Raw genomic sequence first — 23114 nt, 5'->3', positions numbered from 1 at the left:
CATTTCCCCGGGGCAGAGCTTCCTCTGCTGCTGCCGCAGCCATGGCTCACACCACCCCCTATTGACTGAGGATCCCATGAAGTAGCCCTGTGGTGAGGTGAAACATTCATATGCCATGTGGTCCTGCCGACGTTCCTCTGGCAATGGAATGACTTCGGGTTTTTCCTTCAATTCACTTTCCAGTGCCCAATGCCTCGCTGGCATCCATCAATATTTCTCACCCAACAGGCTGTACGCGCTGCCCGAAGAGAACATGTTGTCCTGGAGGGTCCCTGAGATCCTCTCTCTGCTGCCTGCTGCTCACTGTGCTGAGCCCCAGGACGGAGCAGCCTTGGTGGACTCCTGATCCCATTCACCCAGCTGTGGGAGTGCTGAAGGCTGAGGTTTGCAGACAGTTTTGTGTTTTTCGTAAGTGTGTTTCAGTCTGAATCACAGTAATACTCTTCTCTTCCACAGTTCTTGTCAACCAGTAATTCTGAGAAAACCTGGCATGGTGACCCTTTGACCCCCAGAATTCACATCTGCCCTGTGGTGCAGGCACCTCTTGGCCAGGAGCTCCATGATAGCCTTCTATTGCAAGTCCACCAGCAGGAAGAGCTCAGGTGAGTGGCTCAGCAAGCTCAGAGGTCCTGTTATTGGTACCTTGAGTTGCTGTCTTGGGCAAACCCTTCCAACTTTCTGCTTCTAAGATCTTAAGACCTGCTTCCAGGTCAAAGAGTAGCTTCTGGGGTATTTGTGCATTGTCTGTCTGTGCATTGCAAATCAGCCTCTGAGATTTACACCTTGCTACTGTATTGTTGTTACAGAACGTGGCTTAAATACTTCTCCTGAGGTTTCCCATTCTCCCTCTTTGCAGATCTTACAAACAGTTGCCGACCTATTAGTACACCCAGCTCTTTGATCCCTAAATGACATCATTTCCATGTCACTCTTGTTGTTTGTTTCAACAGCAGCACTGGGCGATTTGCTCCATTCTGCTTGTGATTCATATGTGTAAGCAGCTTTTTTGTTTAAGGAGAGAATGTTTAAAGACCTATCGCCCTGATTTATTGCTGAGAGCTATTTGATCTTTACACTTCCTGAGCTCTAAGACTTATTTCTGTACTGAACAATCACTTTTTCCTTCCTCCATAAGCTCTGCCTGGTGTCTCACTTGAAGCTGATCCGCAGCCAAACAGAGCCCTCCCCAGGGTGTTCACCCATGCTTCTGGTACAGCTCTGCTAGCTCAGGTGTGCAAGGCCTGGCACATGGCAGCAGGACAGGGCCTGGGGGAAGATGAAGGAGGTACCAGCATCCCTTCCCCACATGCAGCAGGACACTGCCTTGCCCTGCTGCAGTCAGGCTCTGCAAGCTTCTTGCCCAGTGTCTTTCCTTCTCTGATTTTCTAATAGGAAGAGGACACATTGCAGCAATAGATGTTGATCAAAATGAAGCTGTGGATTTGGGAGCAGAATGCATCGGTGCTATTTTTAGCATGGGAAACCTGTGAAACAGCAGTGTTAATTGCATCAGCCCCATGTCATGAGTGATCCTGGCTGCTGAGTCTGCTTCCCCTTTCTCTGTCCTCAGAGCCACACAGGAACAAACGGTGGCAGATAGCATACTCACAGGCTGCTTTGTGCTGTAACCCAGCTTTGACTCTCTAGCCACACCAACACTGAGCATGAATACTGAAGGGTTCATCTTGTCTCTCTCCTTCCCTTGGAAACTGCTGGGCAATGCTTGTGTTTGGATGTTCAAATGTTAGTGCGATTAACCTTTCGTTTGAAATAGCAATGTTTATGCACCTCACTTTGTGCATCTGCTGGGGACACAGGTATTTAGGTATGGTTGGTTCCAAACAATGTGTGGTGTGCACAAACAGGTGCAGTGCCCTGCAAAACTATGAGATCCTGAATGCGGTGGATGTCTCAGTGGATGAAGATGTCAGATTTAATGGCTATAAATCATAGAATCATAGAATCCTTAGTGTTGGAAGGGACCTTTATAGATCACCTAATCCAACTCCTGTGCACTAAAAGGGGCATCCATCAGGTTGCACAAGGGCTTTGCCTTGAGAGTCTCCAGAGTCAGGGCATCCACCATATCTCTGGGCAACCCGTTCCTGTGTCTCACCACCCTTACTGTAAGACTTCTTCCTTATATGCAACCTAAATCTCTCCCCTTTAAGCTTGAAACCATTTCCCCTTGTTTTATCATCACAGACCCTGCTAAAGAGTCTGCTCCCTTCTTTCCCATATCTCCTCTTTAGATACTGGCAGGTCACTATCAGGTCACCTCACAGCCTTCTCCTCTTCAGGCTCCACAGCCCCAGCTCTCTCAGTCTGTCTTCATAGGAGAGGTGTTCCATCCCTTGGATCATTTTTGTGGCCGTCCTCTGGACAGCCTCTGCTCCAACAGGTCCACGTCTCTCCTGTACAGACAGCTCCATGAATAGGAGGGTCTGGATGAACTGAGAGCCATCAGTTGTGCAGAGGCCATGAAGCCAGCCCTGGCTGGACTTGATGGGATCAGAGCCAGCCCAAATTTCCTATCTGCATGGACCTATTCTTCCCCCAGCCCTGCCCCTCCCATCTGTCTGCTCGCCTTCTACTTTGGTCCCTTTGGTAACCTTTTAGGAAAGAGACAGCAATGTAGAAGTGCAATGAGTGGACCGCTGCAATTTTCAAAGAAATTTTAAGATGTATTTAAAGGCTGTGTGTGGTCTAACAGGGTCTAACTCACATGCAAAAGCAACATGTGACGTGGCAGGAAAGGGTAGAGAACCCACATCTGTTATCAGGAGGCCTTTCCCAGTAAAGCCTGAAACAAAGGGCTCATGCTGACTTTAGCAGACATCACCTTATAGAGTAAGAGTGGTTTGTACACTTTTTCCATTGATTCTATCTTCTTTTCATTCTAGCAAAAGAACTTTTTGTACTGACAGGTACAGTGCCAGTTACAAGCTTCTTTAGATTTTACAAAAAGCTTAGCAAAGTGCCAGCCCTGCTTGTCAGAGCTACTGAAAGGCTGTGGCTGCTGCTTCCTGCTGTCATTACCCAGATTCCTGTGCTGGGAGATGGCAAAGATTTGTGTATCACCACATTATCATTTTCATAAATTGCTCCTACGCCGAACACAATAGAGGGTTTTGTGTCATGCTATAGGACGGTCAGGACCCAGAAGACAGCATGTGCCATGCAGTGTAGATGCAGCCCTGGTCACTCCACAAAGAGTTTTCAGAGGAAGCCTGATGTGGGTGGGCTTTGCGAGGCCTTTCTGTGGAAGTTGTGGTAGAGCCGTGGCTGAAGGCTTCTCAGAACTGCCCTGCGTGATGAAATGTTTTGGTTTTGGGAAGTCCCATCATGAGACTGGGATGACTTTGGCAGATACGATCTTTGGATTTTCAAAGGGTATATTTTGGTTTATTTTGGGGATCCGGTTGACAGAGTCCCTCGGGAGTTAGTTCTAAAGGACAGAGGAGTCCAGAAAGGCTAGATATTCTTCTGGAATGAAATCTTGAATGCAAAGGAGCAGGCTGTCCCTTTGTGTCAAAAATGAGTGAGCGGGGAAGAGGGCCAGCCTGGCTGAGCACAGAGATGCGGAGTAGAATGAAGTCCTTGTAGTCCATGGGGAGGTAACTTGTGACCTACTACACCACTTGAGTACACACAGACCTGTGGGGCCAGATGGGATCACCTTAGGGCAGTATGTCCAGTCCATGGCTCACAGCCCACACGAGGCCCAGCACAGCCCGTCCTGTGGCCGCCCTCAATCCCACACCATCATGGCAGCAGCTCTGCCCCTCCAAGTGGCACGATCTGGCCCCAAGCATGCACCCATAGCTCAGCAGCAACATGTGTCCTACCAACACTGTCTGGGCTCAAATCAGAGCACGTGGAGGACACAGAGCAGTGCTAACCCAAGTGACAGCAAATAATTGTTTGCATTTTGATACACTGGTTAAGGAAAGTCCTGAGAATAGAGAAAAGTATGCAACCGTGCTTTCCATTCTGATAAAGGAATTTGAGAATAGGTTTCAAGATTGCTGAAAAAAAATCTTCAATTTTTTGATATATTCACAATTCTATTTTCAATTGACATAAATACACTACCTGTGAATATTCAAATGAAATGTATAGAGTTGCAATCACACATTCAACTCAATGAAAAATCTGATATGTCTCCTCTGGACTTGGAGGAGATCTCTCCATGAAGGTGTTTTGAGCAGGCATGCAAGCTCCTGTTCATTGCTGGTGACGATGCATGGCTGATGGTGATGACTATGATTAAAAATAGTGTTTTGTAGCTGAGAATTTGCTCTGTCAAATAGTGTTACTGTGCTCTTCGTAGCTGTTGTTGTTTCTATGGAAATAAATAGGAGACATTACTTTTGGTGCAACCTATGTATATGCAACTCTAGACAATTCCTCTTCACTCAGTGCAGCTCAGGCAAGTCAAAAGTTTGGACATTTGTGGACTAAGGTACAGAATGAGCTGCCAGAAGTGCTCACCAAGCCACTGTCAATAATTTACCAGCAGTCCTGGCCAACTGGAGAGATTGCCGTTGACTGGAGGTTAGCTAATGCAATGCCTATCCACAAAAGCAAGTGGAAGGATCAGGGGAACTACAGGCCAGTCAGACTGAATGTGAGCCAGCATCCTGCTGATAGCTGCAGGCACTGAGATTTTGCAGCTTGGCAAGAAACTACCACTGTACAGGCAGATCCTCTGACACAGATGTATTAGGCTAGGCATTGTACTGGAGGGGCTTTTCCCTTATTTTAATGACCAAAAATTACAGTAGTAGAAGTGGCTTTATACATTGCTGTAACAGTGCTAAATTTCTTATGTTAAGCTGCATGATATGTACAACAAAGTGCGTGGTCAAAACAATGGGCTTATCAGCTATTCTCTGTACTAGGGGATCTCTTTGTTGATGAGGAGACACCTGAACTCGTGATACAATTATTGAAGGCAATAATCTGAGCTGCACTTAAGTGTGAGAGCAGCAGGACAAAATTCAAGTTATTATCAAATCCCTTTCTACAGAAATGCCCATACCCAGAGCAATTGCAAGTGGTCCCATTCCCTCTGCCTCAGAACCTGTGCAGCAGTTTGGTCTTAACATCTATAGTGCACTGTCCTTTTTCTATGGTGTGACTTGATCTGTGGGTTGCTGCGACTCTTGGCTTTGGTTCATCTTAGACCTCACTGATATACAACTGGGGAGCAGAGAGGGAAATTCCTGACTTTCCTTGGCTGCAAAGTAATAGCAGAATGCATCGAGGCAGCAGTTGGAATTGGCTAAGCATGAAAGGATCTGAATAGAAACCCTAACTTTTGAAAGCAGGTGACAAGCTCCAGCAACCTCCGCTACGAGTCGCAGGAGTAATGCAATGTAGATCGGTGAAAAACATAAGATGAACACACACAAATTCACAGAAATAATGTGGATTGCTTTCTGGATTAGCTTTGTCTCATGGTGGCTGCTGGCCATCTTCTTTCTGAGACATCTGATGACTTGTATGGAACAAAAAATTATGATCCCTAGGGGAATAAAATACCAAAAGCAAATGGAGAATGATGTTAAATATGCAGGCTGAGTAGAATGTTTTTGAAAGCAAAAATTTTCACTCTTTTTTTAAAAAATGTGTTCAAGTAGGAATAACCTATTTGCATTATCCAAAGAAACCCGCAGATACAGGCTGATTTCAGTGGGGATCGAAGAGTTTTTGCTTTCAGAGGGAATTTGATTGCAATGTATCGATCGATGGCAATCAGCATGATGATGAAGATGCTCATAGGACTGTTCGTAAAATGTATCATCTCTATGGCAACACACAGCCTGTCTATGGGATGTTCATTTTTGGTAAAATATATCAGGAAAGGCAGGGTGAAGAGCAGGGAGCAGTCCGCAAACATGAGGTTGATCATGTAGACCCGGGTCTCAGTCCATCTCTTGAGTTTGCAGCAGAAGACCCAGAAGGCGATGGTGTTCAGCAGGAGCCCCAAAACGAGGACTGGGATGTAGACAATCAGCTGAAATAGCATAACACGATCCTGCAACATGCTGCTGATTTCTGTGCAGTTCGACATGGTGGGCAGTCTCTGCAAGAAAAGGGTGCAGGTGACAGACCAAGCTCGGGGACAAATCCCCTGGGCCTGGTCCCATGGCAGTGCCCTCAGCCGTGGCTCCACAGCTCCTGGCTCCTCTGCACTGCATGAGTCAGGGCTGTGGGTGGGACAGGGTGGCACACAGCTCTCCTGTGCACAGCAGTTGCGTTTATTGGGATGCAGACCTGCAGGGGCTCAGTGGCTCTTCACAGCAGCTAAAAAAACAGAAGCAAACCCCTCCTGCAACTATTGTGGGACAGTAACCCATCTGACTGCAGACGTGGCTTGTCCACCCTACGTCCACCTTCACACAGTTTTGGTAACAGCAGAGGGTCTCCAAAACAGAATTTTGAGGTCCCTTACGTCTGCCACTTCTGTGGTTATTGGAGATCTATTGGCTCTCTTGCTTTAGGACAGCTCAAAGCAGAGCTGGGCAGCATTCCTCCTCTGCTTTACTGCCAAAGTCACCTGATAGCTTTGTTGGGTCTTGCTATGCCCATGAACCCACACAGTACTCAGTGCGTGCCGTGGGCACTGCCACTCTTCCCTCAGGCTGCTGGAGGTGTATGGCTTGACACCAGGAAGGGAAAATGAGCATGCCTGTCTGATCTCAGCCTTTAACATAGGAAGCCAAAATGTTACCAGTGCAGAAAACACAAATCCAAGATTCTAGCGTATCTCCTGGTGCTTCTGTAAATAGTTCAGGGCATCTGCTACTATCCACTACCAGCAAAACCAGAGAGGGTGAATCAGACTCAGTCTGCAGTTACAGAGAAGCACGAAAAGAAAACAGTCAGATTCCTGTCTTCTGTTACAGATACATTGCCTTATAAGTCAGTGGCTTTTAAGCCCTAATATCTAAACTGTGGAGAAACAGTCTGACTGCATGAACTACATGGATCATTTTTAGTGTCCAAAACTGGAAGCTGGATCCGACAATGCCAGAAGAAAGCTCAGCACCTGTCCCAGTGCCAGAGTTGGGGTGGTATTACAGAGATACAACTTTCAGAATGGAACTTATGGAAGGGCTGACATGCAGCCAGTGTCTTGGCTCCTGTGAGCTTCCAGCATCCCAGGTCCTTGGCTGCACGGTGCTACCATCCACCCTACGGCTGTTCCCTGCCAGCCTACTGTCACCATCCTGCACTGGAAGTGCTGCTTTCTGCTTGCAAATCACTGTCCCACCTAGCAGCTGAGCCCTGTGAATCCTCCATGTGAGTGCTGAGCCCACAGCAATCCCCTGGTCCGATGCCTCAGTGTGCCTACAGCAGGGTGTCCCCTCACAGGAGCGGGGAGGAGTGGTACATGGCCACAGCATGGGATGACAAATGACGACCCCCCTGGATAGCACGTGTGGCTGCCAAACAGCAGAGCACATCAGTGAAGGCAGGAGGAGACTGAGGCACCTCCGCACCACTGCTACCAAGAGGGGAGCCCTGGGCAGCGCTTTGTGAAGGAGCTCAGGAAACAGAGCACACTGCCACACAACTGTGCAAGAAGAATTAAAAGTTACCTACTTGTTGTGGGGCTGTCCTCGGGGCAGCTCCTCGGGCAAGTCGCAGTTGCTCAGGAGATGCCAGGGCTGTGGGTGCTGTGCAGAGTGAGGCTGAGTGGGGTGATGCTGTGCTGGGCAGAGCTGCCCAGGAGCCTGCTGCTAGCAGCTCAGGAGCACTGAAGCATAGTAATGAACTCTTGTTCCCCAAAATTGCTTCATTTACCACCTCCTCTTTAGAACGGCTGAGTCTCTGGTGCCCTCTGTTGTTCCTCTCCCATCAGCTCAGTGCTTCACCACCATTCGTTTTTGCACCCAACCTGCTCTCCCTCTGCTTCCATGCACACGAACGAGCAATTAAAATTTAATATTTTCAGTGATCTGAAACGAAATCCTTTCTAAAATAAAACCCACAATGGTTGCAAATTGCCCATTTGGCAGCAGAAGGACCCCGTGGGAGCCCAGCATACCATCCTGCCTTGGGTGTGGTTGCAGAGTAAGCAGAGGGAGGGGCAGTGGCTTTTCCTGCGGGGCACATCAGTGCTTGTGCACCTGCAAAGGTGGGCCCAGAGCAAGGGTCCTGGCATGTTGCTCTTTGTTGGTTTTTCTTTGTTTGTTTGTTTTTTTGCAAGATGGGGGCAGATGTGGTGGTCCAGCTTGTCCTCTGCATGGTCCTTCTTTACCATGGCTCATCGATGTGATGGGAAAAGCTACACCAGAAATGGCAGTCATGGCCAACCAGGCACAGGTAGGAGACACTGGCATGGAGGGGAGAGTTCTGTGGGTGTCAGGAGGTGGGGAAATTGTGCAAATGGGCAGGGAGGGTTCAGGACACAGCAGGACTCCCTCACAGCAGTTTCTGGTGCTCTGCTCTCTTCAGGCAGTGCCTGGGCAGCACTTGGCAGCAGTAACTGAGATTTGTCAGTATTTAGAAAGAAAAAAGCCCTTTCCTAGGCAGCAAAGAACACACAGAGGATCATCCCCCACCCCCTCTCCCCTCTTCTTCTCCCTACTGGCTTTTCTGAGCTGCTTACTCATAGCAAATGCATTATACCCACGAAATGTGAGAGGTGACAGTGTGGGCAGGCTGTGGAAGTCCAGCTGAGTCCAGTTGTGTCCAGCTGTGCAATGCTACCCAGAACCTGCACTGCTGCCAGCAGGGCAAACCTGGGGTCCAGCCTGGCACCATCAGATTGTTTTTAATGCAAGCAATCTGAGATACACCGTGAGATAAAGCACAGTACAGGCTTTTTTGTTGGCTTTTGTGTTTTAGGTTGAGTTGACTTTAGTTGCAACTTGAAATAAAACAGGGTGACTGACATACATGGGCCACCCTTCTTCCCATAAGAGTAACACATGGAGGGGAAGGGAACGTTAACGCACTGCCACTGCAGACTCACTTTGGGCACCTCTATGTAAAATGATTTATCAGCTTAATAGAGACACAGGGTAGAAATTACAGCTTAACAATGATACACATAACAAAGCTCTCCTTGGAGTGAAAGGGGGATGGTTATCCCCACAACAGCGCAGCCATATCTCCTCTTGACACTGTAGAATTTGTTGGTTTCGTTGTGCTTTTGTTTTGTGTAGTTTCTCCTTTCTTTAGTGTGTCTGCACAGAATGGGTTTGCGTTGTTCTGGCAGTGCTGGACTTGGGCAGCAGGATGGCTTCCTGGAACTCCTTGGTCACAAAGTAGTAGCAGACACAGTCCAGGCAGCAGTTGGATGTGGCAATGCACCGCGTCATGGAGGAGAAGTTCCTCAAAAAGTGGTTCAGTGAACAGGTAGTTTCAGTGTGCTTCATGATGAGCCTGGCAATGAGCATGAGGTGGGGCGGCAGAAAACATATCAGAAACACAATCAGATTGGCATAAATGATATAAAGAGCTTTCTGGATTGACTTCTGCTCCAGTGAGTTTGTCTTCAGCTGTTTCTTAAGGCTCCTGATGATTTCTATGGAACAAAAGGTCAAGGTTGCTAATGGAAGAGTCAAAATGAAAAACATGGAAAGCAGTATCAGAGCGGTGGGAGTGCTGGTATCGTACTGAAAGCAGAAGTCAGCATATCTCTGCTGAAGTTTTAAGATGGTTCCAATGGTGACAGCGAGCCACAGGAGCCCACAGAGACAAGCAGCTTTGGATGGAGACCTGAAGGCCCGAGCTTTCAGGGGGTGCTTTATGCCGAGGTACCGATCGATGGAGATAAATGAAATGATGTAGATGCTCACTACCATGTTGATGAAGTACATTGCCTCTATAAACTGGCAGAGTTCACTTCGGACTGACTTTTTCCAGATCAAATATGCCATGAAAGGCAAGGTGCAAATGACAAAGAAATCAGCAAAGACCAAGTTGATGGCGTACACCCTGGTTTCTGTCCACTTCTTTATTTTGCAGAAGAACACCCACAAGGCAAGGACATTAAAAATCGCTCCAAAAAAGAAAGTGAAGATATATAGAGCAAATTCAGTGAGATGAACATGGGGATTCACCTCTATGACTGTGAGATTGCAGCTCTCGGACTCATTCATTGTCCTGATATGTGGATGGCATGTGATGGTCTGAGACCTGAAATGGGGAAAAAAATGGTAAGACCCTCCTACCTCTCAATAGGTGCATGGTTCCTATAAAAAGGTCATTTAAGGAAATATTTATTCTGTTATAAATGTGAATTTGAATCTACAGGATTGGCTTTCTCAGGCATCCTGTAACTGGGATGGATCTCTGTCTCAAGCTCTGTTTGTATTTACTCAGTTTATGAGTAAATATCTCTGGGAGCACTTCCAATAGGGCATAGTAGGCAGCCTCAATTAAAAATTGAATGAGGGGAGGGAATGACACGCAGAAGAGAACACATGGATACCAGGACAACCTGCGATAATGTCAGTACTAACTCTCTAAGCCAGCCTGTGCAGGCAAAATGATTCAGACTTGGTTTTGAGATAGGCAGGGACTGAAGCAGCCAGCACTAAGTATGCATAACCCATGAGCAGAAATTCTTCTAATGGGTCTCCTGCCCCAAGACCTTCTGCTCCCACTCTGAGCTGAGGAAAACAGAGCAGAATCTGAGTCCTGCATCCCAAAGGCATGACAAAACACAAAGGGAGTGAGTGAGGCATGCTGCTCTCATCCTCACTGCAGGGAAGGAAGGATTGAACAAACGTTAAATCTATTCATTCCAGAAGAGAGTAAAAGTCTGCAGATATAAAGCAGAAATACTTACCCCAAAGAAGAAACGGTTGTGTGTGACAAGGAGCTTAAGCAAGTGAGGGCTTAAGTGTTTCCTTCTCAGGGTAAACACCCTGGAAAACCCATGAGACATAAGAGTAGGTCCTGAGCGTCTGCCACACTGGCTGCCGGATGCTTCACAGCAGTGCTGGTTGTATGAAGATCTGATAAAGTCAGTTTTTATCAGGCTCCATCCTATGCAAAGCAACTCTGTGTGTCCTGCACAAAGGGTTTTCTCTGAATCAGTGATGTTGCGGAACTTCTGCTTGCATCTCAGTGCACATTGGAAAGAATATAACATTTTATTTTTAAAGCAAGATTTTACCACTCTTCTGGGAGAGTGAAATGGTGGGTGATTTGGTGAAATCTTCAGAGATGCAGGGGGACATTGTGACAGCAGAGCCCTGGTTAAGCAGTTATTTGCCCCTGAGAAGAACACAGAGCTTGTGCTCGGATGGTGAGGGTGCTACCTCCAGCATTGGGCTGCAGGCCTGCTAACTATAAATACCTCAAATGCTAGGGGGTTAAACAAGCATCCTGGACACCAGCAGACATTAATGTGACTCCTGCACAGAGCTCTCACATGATTATTGCGTGCTCAAGTCTGGGTTTCCCAACAGAGGTTGCTCCTTGCTGCCTGCTAGCTGTCACCCAAGGAAAACCTCTCTGAACCTCAGTAAGTAGCAGCAGGGAAACACCTTCCTCCACGGTGCAGCTGCCGTGTTAAGCTTAGCAGATCTTTGCAGGTGTGGCTGATGCCCAGGTTGCTTTAGGTTGGCCGTGGTGTGCACTGCTAGCACAGCCTCCGTGCTGAAGTACAGCAGAGGCAAACCACCAGTGTGCCCTGCAGCAAGGGCTCTGGCTGACGTTGGCTTTGGAGCTGAAGATGTGGTCCCAATGCATTCCCAGCAACCTGCCCTGCTGCTCAGGGCTTGCAAGTGTTGCTGGCCAGGAGCTCACAGGCTGCAGGAAGAGGGAGGAAACCGGCAGAGGGTGTGAAAGCAGACACAGATAAAGTAAGGGTGAAGTAAGCTTCCTCAAAGAGATGCTGGGCGATAAACTAGCACATCCTCCAGCTGCTGAAAATGCTTAATGTGGATCAGAGGTGATGAGTTGATGGCTGCAGTACCGGAGCATCTCAGTGCTCCCACAGGAGAGGGAGCAGGCTGGGGCCAGAGGGACAACAGCACAGCACAGCACTGTGTCCGCCACAGACTAAGGCAGGCTGGGAAGCTGGGAGGTGGGAGGTGGGAGCAAGACCACGGCTGGGCACATTTTTCTTCAGTTCTTACCTGGCCTTCAGCAGGGAGCTTGGAGAAAGCAATGTGAAACAGAGGCTGGGGACATAAAAGGTGTCACAGCAGCACGGTGGTGGCCAGTACCCACTAGGGTGACAATGAGAATAGCTTAGTTTCTAGCCACCAATTGGTGTTAGAAAGCAGCCTGCTCTGCTCTTCCTGCAGTAAGCACAGGAAAGGAACATCTCAGCAGTACAGTACAGCTGCTGAGCAGGACCATGTGCGGCAGCATCTGTGCTGGATCAGAGAAGCCAGGCACTGAGCTTCCTCCACCTCCTCCCCACCTCAGCAGATCCCTGAGCATGCAAAGCAAGAGAACAAGACAGGGTGAAGTTACCTGCAGGTATAAAGCCACAGAGTCACAGCAGGTCCCAGCAGCAACCTAGCAGGAGTGGGGCCAGAAGGGCTGTGATCAGGCACACATCATGCACCTGAACTGACAGCTCACAAGTACTTGAAGGCTTCTATAGCACCTCCTCCTCCTGCGTGAGGAAGGATCTCGTGTCTGCTTGTCCCGAAAGATAAGATCATCTGCTGGCTGTAATGCTTTCCATGAAGACTCAGTGCCTCATCACTTGCTACTACCTAGAAGTGTGGTCACTGGCTAGCAGGTGTACTCAGGAAATGCAGAGCTGGGCTGCTCTGCTGACAGCCAAGCTGGGCACAGCCAGGAAGGTGCAGCATCTGTTACTGGCTCACTTGAGCAGCTGAAGGTGCAAGGTCATCCTTGTGCAGTCCTAGGCAGATCAGTGCATGGCACAGGCAATCCCTAGGGTGGAGAACATCTTGCAGCCTACTCAGATGGACGTGGCTGCTCCAAGAGCTCCTTGGGATGGGTTTGTTGCACGGGGCAGTGGTGCAGCAGGAGGTGTCTGTGATGGCAGGGCTTCAGCTGCTCTCCTGCCTTCAGGCTGGCAATGGGCCTGTGGGGCTCTGCCACAGTTTTGGGGTAGAGCTTCTTGTCAGATCCTGCTCTGAAAGAAGTGGATGAGGGAGAGGCATCTGTAAGCCCCAAAGAGCACAGAGATGGGCTGTCTAATTGGTGGTAGCAATAAGCATGCCTAAGGGCTGGTGGGGAATGGCCTCGCTGCCCACTGGCCCTCAGTACCCAACCAGCTGTAACACTTCTTTGGTGCAGGGCTGCTGTTGATGGTTGGCTGTTCATAAGAGAGCACACAAGGTACTCCACTCGCTCACAAAGTGGTGCCCCGGAGGTGCAGATCAGGGTACCCAACAGAAGGTCATGGAGATGAAACCCACTCACACTGCTCCACTTACATGGAGGCTTACATACCTTGGATTCACCTCATAATAAGCACTGAGATGTGCTGAATGGAAAAAGGCACAGGGGAAGGGAGCAAAAAGTTCCCTGGGGGTTCAGGGTAGCAGTGGGCTTCAGTGTCTGGTAGAAATGATGCAGTGGAAACTATCACAGCAGCATAATTTCCTTTCATGGGAGACTTGTTGATAAGCATGTTTGTGTCCGCAGAAGGTGAGAAACCAGTATGGTAATGAGTCATCCAAGTAAGGTAGTTCTCAGCCTGCTTCTTTGGGGCTGGGGGTGTTGTGCCCATGCCCCTTGTAATGGTGCACCCAGTGTTTGCTCTGGCAGTGCAGCAAGTTAAGCAGTTATGAGTCTTATGAGGCACAGGACACAGCCACGTTGCCACATATGCACTTCTACACACAGACTCTGCTGTTTCAGCAGTAGAATGATGACACCAGGCTGAAAGGAGCAGTTGCTGTAGCTGTGCTCACCATTCACCAGGCCCAAAGAGGTCTCCTCTCCAGCCAGGTGGGCACAAGTGCTCTGCTTTCTCCTGCTGCCCGTATTCGCAGGGAAAGCAAAGCCTTCACCCTTGGCTGTCTCCATGCTGGTGGTGCCCACACTCACCCAGTGTGTGTGCTCAGGCATGAGCTCTGCCATGCAAAGTGGGACAGGAAGGGCAGTGACTCACAGGTTGCACAGCTGTGACCCACCAGCACGTGGCTGTGGCTGTCTCACTGCATGGTGGGGAGCTCTTGCAGGATGAGGAGCTCTCACGGTGTGGGTCCACAGGTCTCACTGTGGGGTCCTGAAGGGCATTTTGGGGAGAAGCCCTGTCCATCATGAGGCACGGTGCAGTGGAGGGCCAAGGGACAGCCTGCACCTGGGATCAGTGACCCACTGTGGCCACACAGCAGCCCCGGTGTTAGGGAGAACTGCTCTGAGCTGAAGAGAACAGAGAGCTTCTCCCTTGGGAGCCAGAAAAGGAGCGAGCATGTAAACATGCTGATCAACACGCTGAGGTCACTGAGCCCAGAAGGACTTTGAGTTTTTTACTGAAAACATCGACTTTTCTCTACTTAAACCAGTAGAAAAAATAGTGCTGGCAGTTGATCAATAATGTGGTCACTGTTATGTACTTTGCAGTCACAGAACTGCTCTGCCCTATGCTCCCATCCATGGAGGGCAGGTAGCAGAAATGCTAAGTCATGGCCTGAAGCAATGATTGAGCACCTGGTGTAAGGCAGGGCCAACCCAGGAGAGCTCAGGTGCATGCAGTGTACCTGAGTGATTGGAAGGGTGGAGCCAGGATTCACCCCTTCCCAGACCTCATTTAAGGGCTGGTATAGGAGGTGAGGGTATCTTGCTGGAGATCCCTGCCTACCTGAGGTCTTCCAAAGGTAAGCTGTTTTTCTTCTTTTGTTTCTGCATTTGCAGCTGCTGCATTTGGACTTGTTCTTATTTGCTGTAGTCTCAAATTGTGCCACCCTGCTATTATTGCTGTACGTTCCATCATGTCATAGCATTACAGCACTGCAGTGGGTCTGCTGGGTTGGTTGCCAAACAAGAGGCTTCAGTCTCAGCTCCTACAAATTCACAGCAATGAGACTTTTCCCTGCAGGGGCTCTGGTTCTTTGAGGGTACCCAAAAAGGCCCTACAAGTTTCCTATCCCTATAGCTGTAGATTACAACTTTTACTATAGCACTATAGCCATCGTCTTCCAAGAGGACAGTGATGCAGGACAAGGCTTTTGCCTATTGAATCCCAGGTGAGCTTTCCTAGGAGTAGTCTGCCTGTTCTGAGATATGGATGACTTTGTTACAAGAAACAAAACCAGAAAAAGCCAATCTCTTTTTCTTCGAAGAGCTCCTCAGCTCTTTACGCTTCCTTCAGCCTCCTGCCACATCCCAGGATGGAAGGATGGTAGCACAGATTACATCTGTTTTTGTGTTGATAAAATATAGTGTACTACGCAAGACTAGGCAGTGTGGTTTTGGTTGTGGTGTGAAACAGGAGGAGTACCTATGTGGGATGATGTCAAACTTCATATGACACACTGAGTGACCTTTGATTGTACCATCTTTAACAAGGCAGCAAAGCAAACACCCTCAGCCTTATTTCTAATTCTTCCCACACTTCAACCATGAAGATCTAGTCCTGTAATTACAATCCAGAAGGCTACGTTGTGGTACAGTCGTTTGGATGTAGAAGGACTTTGCCAGGGCTGGGTGATGACACCAGCCAATGACAACAGATATTTTTTTCCTTCCTGTGCATGCTAGTAAGCATTCAATATAATCAAACTCTGCAATTGGAATAAGTGCATTCAAAGCAAGTGGTGCTGCCCTGAGCCTGCTGGATGGTGTGTGCGTTGTGAAGTGTAATATGTCAGCAGTCAGACTGAGTTGTTCATGTCTGTTCTGCCTTTCAGCACAGGGAAGCATGCATCTAAGTATCTACTGTTCTTTTTTTCTGGAGCTGCACTGAGTGCGTACACAGTGAGCACAACTGAATTGCAGAGAGCACGGATGCGGCAGAAGGGCAGAGCCTCTGGGAGAGAGGCACATGTGCCATCTGCATGGACACAGCGTGGGGAAAGTGTGGTTTGGGAAGTTCAGCTCTACACTCCGCTGCTTGGATGTGTTGGCTTCCAGAGTCCCATCCCTGACACCAATGTGTGTCACCACTGAGAACTGGAGACAGTGTGACACAAAGCCACTGACCTCATACCACCAATGGCTGCTCTCCCAATTCCCTTCCTATAATCAAGACAGCTTTGTCAGCATAGATGTGCCTTTCATGGGGTCTGATGTGAAGACCTCTTTCTAGAAAGAAGGAACAACACTTGGGCAGGAAATCTGGTGAAGATGCCATCCAGCTCATAGTGCTGCTCTCCATGAGCAACTGCTGCCAGGGTGTACACAGTGCTGGGAAGATCAAGTGAACTGCTGGGTCCCATGTAACAAGGAGCAGGTGCCTGGGGCTCCATCTGCCTTGTGCTGACATTTCACCTGTGTGAGAGCCTTTGACAGCAACTTCTTACTCAGGAAAGCAGCAAATTTCCCCTCGGTTCCCTTGTGCAAAAATCTAGCTGCAATACATTTTCCAGATGCTAGCGATACAGATGGTGAGATTGCAGATTAAAACATCTTCTCATGATCTCTATGCTACTGGCTGCCTGTCGGGGGCAGGGCTGTACTCAGTGTAAGTGGAGTGCCTGCTAAATCTGCCCAAGCTTTGCTGCTGTGATAGTCACAACAGCCTCTTATTTGGGCTCCTTGCCCTTCACCTCTTCCCGCTGCCCGTTGTTTAAAATAAGCCATTCATTGCAGAATTGGTGATTTGGGGGCAGGAAAACAGTTGTGGGCAGCTGCAGCTGAAATGTAGAACCATCCCATCAGTCTTCCTGGCTGGGGATGGCTGAAGGTAAAGTAGTCCAGGAGGAGAGTGGGGGGGCAGCAAGAGAGCTGTCTTAATTCCACCTAAACATCCCAGTCTGTCTATGTGATGTCTAAGTACAGCAGCCTGGCTAACACCCTGATAAGGGGAGCTGCAGAGGACTGCTTTCCCCAGTAGAAACCACCACCACCTTCTCCAGGTTTACCCCAAGTGCCTTATTTCCTTTGACATTACCAAAATTCATGTACCCACACCAATTGCAGGTGCACCTTGTGCCCCTTGCATTGATACAAATCCCTGTGGCACTTTCACTGTTGGGCAGATTTCTTCTCATAAAGAATTGGTTGGTGCCAGTAAATCTGACCAAAAACCACACTGTGTGCTTAAGGCAATCAGCTCAGCTTGGTTACATGCTTAATTCAATGGGTTGTGGAAGGAAAAAAGGAACCACTCAATTATGTTTCATTGCAAACCTTTTTTCACAGGAAGCCTCTTACCTTGCTCTCTTCATTCCTGGTCACTAAATTGCTTTTCCTCTAAACCACTATTGGGTTTCATCTTGCTTTCAGTCTGTTTAGGAGTAGTTAATTAACACTACTGTTTTTCTAATCATTCTGTTGGATGCTGGAACAACTGGCCATGCTCAGTGGAAAATAGCACTGTTAGCAGCTCATGGTTTTCTGTGGGGACCTGCAGCCTCTCCAGGATTTGGACAGCCCTGCAGTGTGGGGGCAGAGATGTTTCCCATGACGTTTGGATGCTTACTGCTCTGTGACCTCAAGCCCCTGCTTAGAGCAATACCACATCCTTCAGAGCAAGGAATTAGCCCCTCACTACTGCAGAAGAGTTGCAAGCCATGTCAGGGATGTTTTTATGCCTTGCAAGTACAAAGCAATCCTGCGGTTCTCAAAATCCCCAGCTCTCCAAGCTGATTCTTGGCATCAGTGCCATCAGCCAAAACCTGGCACGAGAAGCAGTGGGCTTTCCAGGTTACAGATTCTTGCACTTCAAGAAAACACTGCCTCTAGAGTTGCTGGATTTTGTACCAGATGTGCAAAAATGTGGCTGAGCTAGGAAACTTTTCTTCCACTCAAGAGTTATGCTGGGCTTGCTGCTTATCTCCCCTTGCTGAGAGAGAGAGTACCAGGTGTTATCTTATTTCAGGATAGGTCTTCAGGATGGGAATGCAGGAGTTCAGAGTCCTTGCACTCAAGCAGAAGGGCAATCCCCCAGAGAACTGCCACGAAGGAGCGCTTGGGATGATCACAAACCACACAGGGCAGCACTAGGAGAGCCATATCTGTGGCACATGGCCCTCTTCATAGGGTAAGGGGCACCTGGTTGGTGGCTCGGAGTGCAAAAAAGTGAGCAAGTGATCTGGTAACCTAACAAATGGCAGCTCCCTGGCAGAGGCTTGTGATGTGTGTCCTTTCCCCATTCTGGAAAGTCATTTCTGTAAATGTCTGCAGCCCCCAGAGTGCATGGGGCGTTTTGGCTTTTAGCACGCTTAGAGAAGCCTTAATGGGTTTTGAAAGAGAGAAGAAAGAATCCATTAATGTTTTCCTTTGTTTTCACAGCCTATTAGCTACCCTCCCTGATGATCCATGCTCTGACCTGTCATAGGGCAACTAATGCAGAGGGTAATGGCAGGAAACTGTTTACTAAGTGAAGCCCTCAGACTTGGAGAGAGAGAGAATAGAGTGGGATCTCTCCTTGGAGACCTCTTGCCTCTAAGACTGGTGGTAGACCCCAAATTTTTTAAGGATTTTGACCCTTCTACTGATAGCCCCTAGTGCTAAATTAACACCTTCTTTCCACTTTGCTACGCACAAACTTGAATTTTCAGTTTCTCTGAGGTTGGTTTCCACTTTTTAAAGATGAGCACCCAAGCCCTACCCTCTCTGCTGCTTGCTGAGGCACCTGTGTGCTTTCTTCTGCTTCTCAAATACCCAAAGAGCAAACCCAGCTCTTCCACAGCCACTGCCTTCCTAGGTTAGCTCCATACACACCTGAGAATACTCCGGTTGTCCCTATCCATACAATTCTCATGGAAACAAATCTAATTGCATAGATTTATTCTATAGAAGGCAGACTAGGAAATGTATTCTTTGAGACAGATAACCCAAATTTATGGCAAGTCAAAGCCAACTGGAGTTCTACCTTTACATAATTTCCTTCTCCTTCCCCTGCAGTGTTTAATCCTCCGTGATTAATTACACTGAGATTTACTGAGGTCAGAATAGATGGGGCAAGAGAGAGCCATGTACAGAATAATAATCACTGTTCACTGTTTTTCATTTAAGTGGTTATTCTTCAAATACTGTCAGTGGGAGTTATTTTCATTGGCTGTAATTAGTCCAATAGGAGGATTATTACCTGTCTTATTATGGATAAGAAAGAAAAGGTAATTTGCACAGTGCTGCCGCCTTCATTCACCTGAGGGCTGTTGTTGCTGTTGGAGGCTGTTGGGACTTGCTGGGGTGACCAGGCTCTCCCTCTGGCCAAAGCCAGACATCAACCTGGCACCCATGCATGGGTTTTGAAAACAAAAATCAAACAAATAAAAAATCAGCACCAGTACATCGATTTGGAAATCACCTCTATTCTTCCAGCATGGGGTAGCAGTGAGGCTTTGTGAACCTGCACAAGATAAGGTTCAGGTGTTCCCTCTGCCATGTCCTACAAATGACTTGAGCCATCCTAGCATTGTCTGCCTGGGCTTTATTTTAGGAACAGCAGTGGCTCAGCCTGAGTTCTGGGTATCTGAACAAAAACCATTTGTCCTGTGATTCCGTTCTGATCTTCCAGGGAAGGACCGTGTGCCACCTTGTGGCTAAAATACAGATCAGCTCAACCAAGGAGGGAAGAGAAGGAAAATGAAGACAACCCCAATTCCTTAAGCAGGTGCCACGGCCGTCATCTTCTTTCAAAGTCTTCAACACAGTCTTAGTCCTGCCCTCAAAACTCAGCTCTTCTAAGGAACCCCGGGTGTTTTCATCTGCAAAGGGTGCAGAACAGGGGAGTTCCTGCTCTTCATGCAGCAGAGGTACTTTTCAATCCTTTTCTAAATGGGTGCAAGAGTTCTGGGGGCACCAGACATCCCACACATCACAAATGCTCACAACAATGCTCATCTCATGTGGTCTCACGTCTCAGGCAGCAAGTGATAGGATGTGAGGAAACAGGTGTTGGGATGGGCTGCTCAGGGAGGTGGTGAAGGCTCCATCCCTGAGGGTATTTAAGGGACATGTGGACATGGTACATGGGGACGTGGTTTGGTAGTGGTCTTGGCTGTGCCAGGTGATGGTTAAACTTGATGATAGATCTTTCCCAATCCTGTGAGCTGGTCCCTCCCTCCCATAGTGCAGCCAAGAGACCAGGAAGCCTCTAAAGCCCTCCAAAGACTGTTGTATTTTTCCCTGCGCATAATAAAATCACACTTTGTCCCAGACAAGAAACCAAGTGCCAAGAATTCTGTGGTCATGGAAGAAATGTGCAGCTGCTCTTGCTGGAGCCTCCGCAGCCCCCTGCCCGCAGCCTGCAGGCGTGCTTGTTTCCTTCCAGAAAGGTTTCCCAATCTGAAGAATAATTGGGTGGTTTTTTTTTGTTCCTCAAATTAATCTCCACTATTTTTAAATCAGTTTCCATTTTTGCTCCCTGCTGCTAACTCGGCTCTGCCTGCCTGCAGCATCAGCCAGAAAGCCTCCAGCTGCAGCGATCGCGGCCTGGGCGGCTGCCGGGCCTTGCAGAAGGTGCTATTGCCAAGCTGTGATCTTAATGGTCATTTCCAGCCATAATTATTCTATGTTTCTATGATTTATAAAACTCAGAGGGCCCAGTAACTGTCCTCCTGCATGTAGAAGAAACCCAGACCCCAGCAGCGGTGCCAGCAGGAGCTTGGCTACCTGGCATCATGCAGATCCCTGCCATGCATCCAGTTCCTCATGGCACCCTGAGAGGCTGAAGTTCTCCAGAGACACAGCAGCACTGCTTTGGCTTTTTGCCTCACCACCAATCCTCCAAAGCTGACTCCTAACGCCAGCAGTGCTCACCTCGGTCTGAAGAACGTTCCTTCCCTCTGGTTCAGGATACCACCAAGCAATCACTGCAGCCAATACTGAAAATGGATCTTGTGTATTGTCACAGCAATGTGACGACTCTGTTGTTTCTGCACAGTAATATAGTAACAGTATCAATCAGGAATTTACCATGTCCACAGTGACCTCTATTTAAACCTGTTCTGTTTGCTGCATCAGACTCTCATCCTTCTCCTGCCCGTACCATCCACTGCCTCACCACATGAACACTGTGCTGGAAAAAACCTGGGCTGGCTTTCTGACCTCCCTAGAGCAGCAGTAAAGAACTGGCCACCCGGGCCAGACCTGTGCACTCACTTTTCCCCTGGAAGTTACCCAGACAAAATTCAAGTAGAAGCCTGGTTAAGTTTTGCACGTGCCTTGAATACTAATATCTGCCCAGCAGGTCTCAGGTTTCCCTCACTGACCGTGGAAGTCACATATCTGAAAGCAAAAATGCTTCAGGGAGAACTGCGGAAGTGGGAGGATAGCAAAACCTTCTGGCCTTGCAGGATGAAAATAATCCTTTCTGACTGCTGGCAAGGAAACTCAAACCTGCCTTGCTTACCTGCAAAGCCATTCCCTGGCAGCATCAGATTGAAAACTGCAAAGTATTTTTCAGAAAGGAGAAAATCCTTATAAAATAAAGGGAGTATTTCTGACTTCACCTGAAGCAGGAGCAAAGGGTGCTACAGGTTTCCTTCCTTAAAACAACCAAAGGAATTCAATAAGAGCCTCTTCCCCAAAGCCCCGAGGTCAAGTGCTCGTGATGCAAACACCTCTTCTTCCCTTGTGGCATCCCCACTCACATGCCACAACCCAGCTGCTCCACCACACGGCCTGAGTGAAGCCTTACACCACCCGGCAGCTAAATAGAATTAAAAATAAATAAATAAATACGTAAAATTGGAGCAAGAGGAAACTATCATACAAAACTCAGATCACCTGCTGGAAATACAATACTTACTCACAGGTCAGTGCTGCCTGCTAGGGAAGCTTTGATTCTGTTCTATTTAACTTCTATATAGGTCCGTGTATACCTCTGATTTTAAGTCTGGTAGTGGGGTTGGGGGGGGGGGGAGGTGGGGGAATGTTTCCACTGCAGCATGAGAAATTCCCAGCAAGCAAAACGTTTTCATGAGGCCGTCCATCAGCTCTGGCTGCTGCCGCTTCTCAGAGAAGGAGGAGGAGGAGGATGTGCTGCTGCCTCTGCCTGTGCTCAGCTCCCGGGAGAGCCCCTGCTTTTTGCTGCTGTGTGAGCAACATTTTCCTTTCTCCTTATTTATTTATTTATAATATACATTCCCCCAGGAAACTGCCTGGAACATCCAAGTTGCCCACCATTGAAAAGCATCCCAATGCCGAGAGCTGCTCGTGCTGATTAAACCTCTGCTCCCCAGCTTGTTCTGGATTTCCATGACCACAGCCTTCACCCTGCAAAGACAGCCGTGCATCACTTCCAACACATGAGACACCAGCTAAATCAATAGAGGCAGCTCAGAAATCACAGGCCATTAGTAATGCATTGATGGGTTTGAAGGATCACTGCATTAAACAGCACAGACCCTGTGGAGCAGTTCCCATCTCCACAGATGTTTGCTTTATTCACCTTTCTGCTAGATTGTTTTGATGCAGCAGGCAGGCAAATTAAACTGGATTTACCCATGTCAAATATCCCTTAGGCCAGCCATAAACTTAGAATCATAGAGTCACAGAATGGCTTGGGTTGGGAGAACCTTAAAGATCACCCTTGCTGGGGGTAAGTTCCCAACCATGAAATCAGGCACCAGATCCAGCGGCCCAGGGCCCCATCCAACCTGGCCTTGAGTACCTGCAGGGATGGGGATTGGTTAGCTATATGTATATATAAGCTTAGCTTGACTGTGGTTTTCTTGGCCCATGCCAGCAATGCCCCAGTCAGAGCTAAGCTCCAAACAGAGGGGTTTCCCTCCTGCAGAATCCCTCCTGGGTCTCTGCAAGGCAGGGCTGGTTGCTGAGCAGGGACAGCACGGGCCCCATGGAAGCCAGGATCCCTGGATACGTGATGCAAGCTTTTGTTTCCCTCATTTCTCAGTATTTCTGACCTGATTTCTCGTCCAGGCTTGCCTCTGCCACCCCTCTTTGTTATTGTTCAGAACTCCGTGATCCAGAGAGCAGACCAGATAAAGTAATCACTGCATCAAGTGTCTCCAGGCAAGGGCTATGTGAAGGTTAAAGAGATAAGAGACTCCTAGTCCTTAACTGCAGAGATGGCT

The 23114-nt window shown here is 48.3% G+C and overlaps 2 protein-coding genes across 20 annotated transcripts in view; one reads left to right on the top strand and one right to left on the bottom strand.

Moving 5' to 3' along the window:
• The window catches only part of LOC104912587 (uncharacterized), an 82090-nt gene that overhangs the window by 51654 nt on the left and 7322 nt on the right, over positions 1–23114 (top strand). For 13 of the 19 annotated variants that reach the window (XR_014885608.1, XR_014885606.1, XR_014885597.1 and 10 more), the window contains 4 exons: positions 457–602; positions 8222–8337; positions 9199–10178; positions 19592–21832. Coding sequence is in view for 3 of the 19 variants with exons in the window: in XM_085233249.1 (XP_085089375.1) it covers positions 457–602; positions 8222–8337; positions 9988–10049 (324 nt within the window). In the remaining 16 variants the exon portion in view is untranslated. Of the gene's footprint in view, positions 1–10; positions 384–456; positions 603–8221; positions 8338–9198; positions 10179–19591; positions 21833–23114 lie in introns of those variants that run through there. The other 6 variants (XR_014885607.1, XR_014885611.1, XM_085233249.1 and 3 more) reach the window with 6 other exon arrangements.
• Positions 2706–8131, bottom strand: LOC100545122 (G-protein coupled receptor 35-like). Its single transcript, XM_010716483.4, is given in 3 exon segments — positions 2706–5620; positions 5623–6091; positions 7615–8131. Coding segments are annotated over 2 exon segments (945 nt in total). The 5' UTR covers positions 6080–6091; positions 7615–8131; the 3' UTR covers positions 2706–5132.

The sequence above is a fragment of the Meleagris gallopavo genome, chromosome 11 (assembly GCF_905368555.1).
Source record: "Meleagris gallopavo chromosome 11, MGAL_WU_HG_1.1, whole genome shotgun sequence".
In the NCBI taxonomy this organism is placed as follows: Eukaryota; Metazoa; Chordata; class Aves; order Galliformes; family Phasianidae; genus Meleagris; species Meleagris gallopavo.
This window is presented reverse-complemented; position numbering and strand designations above follow the sequence as displayed.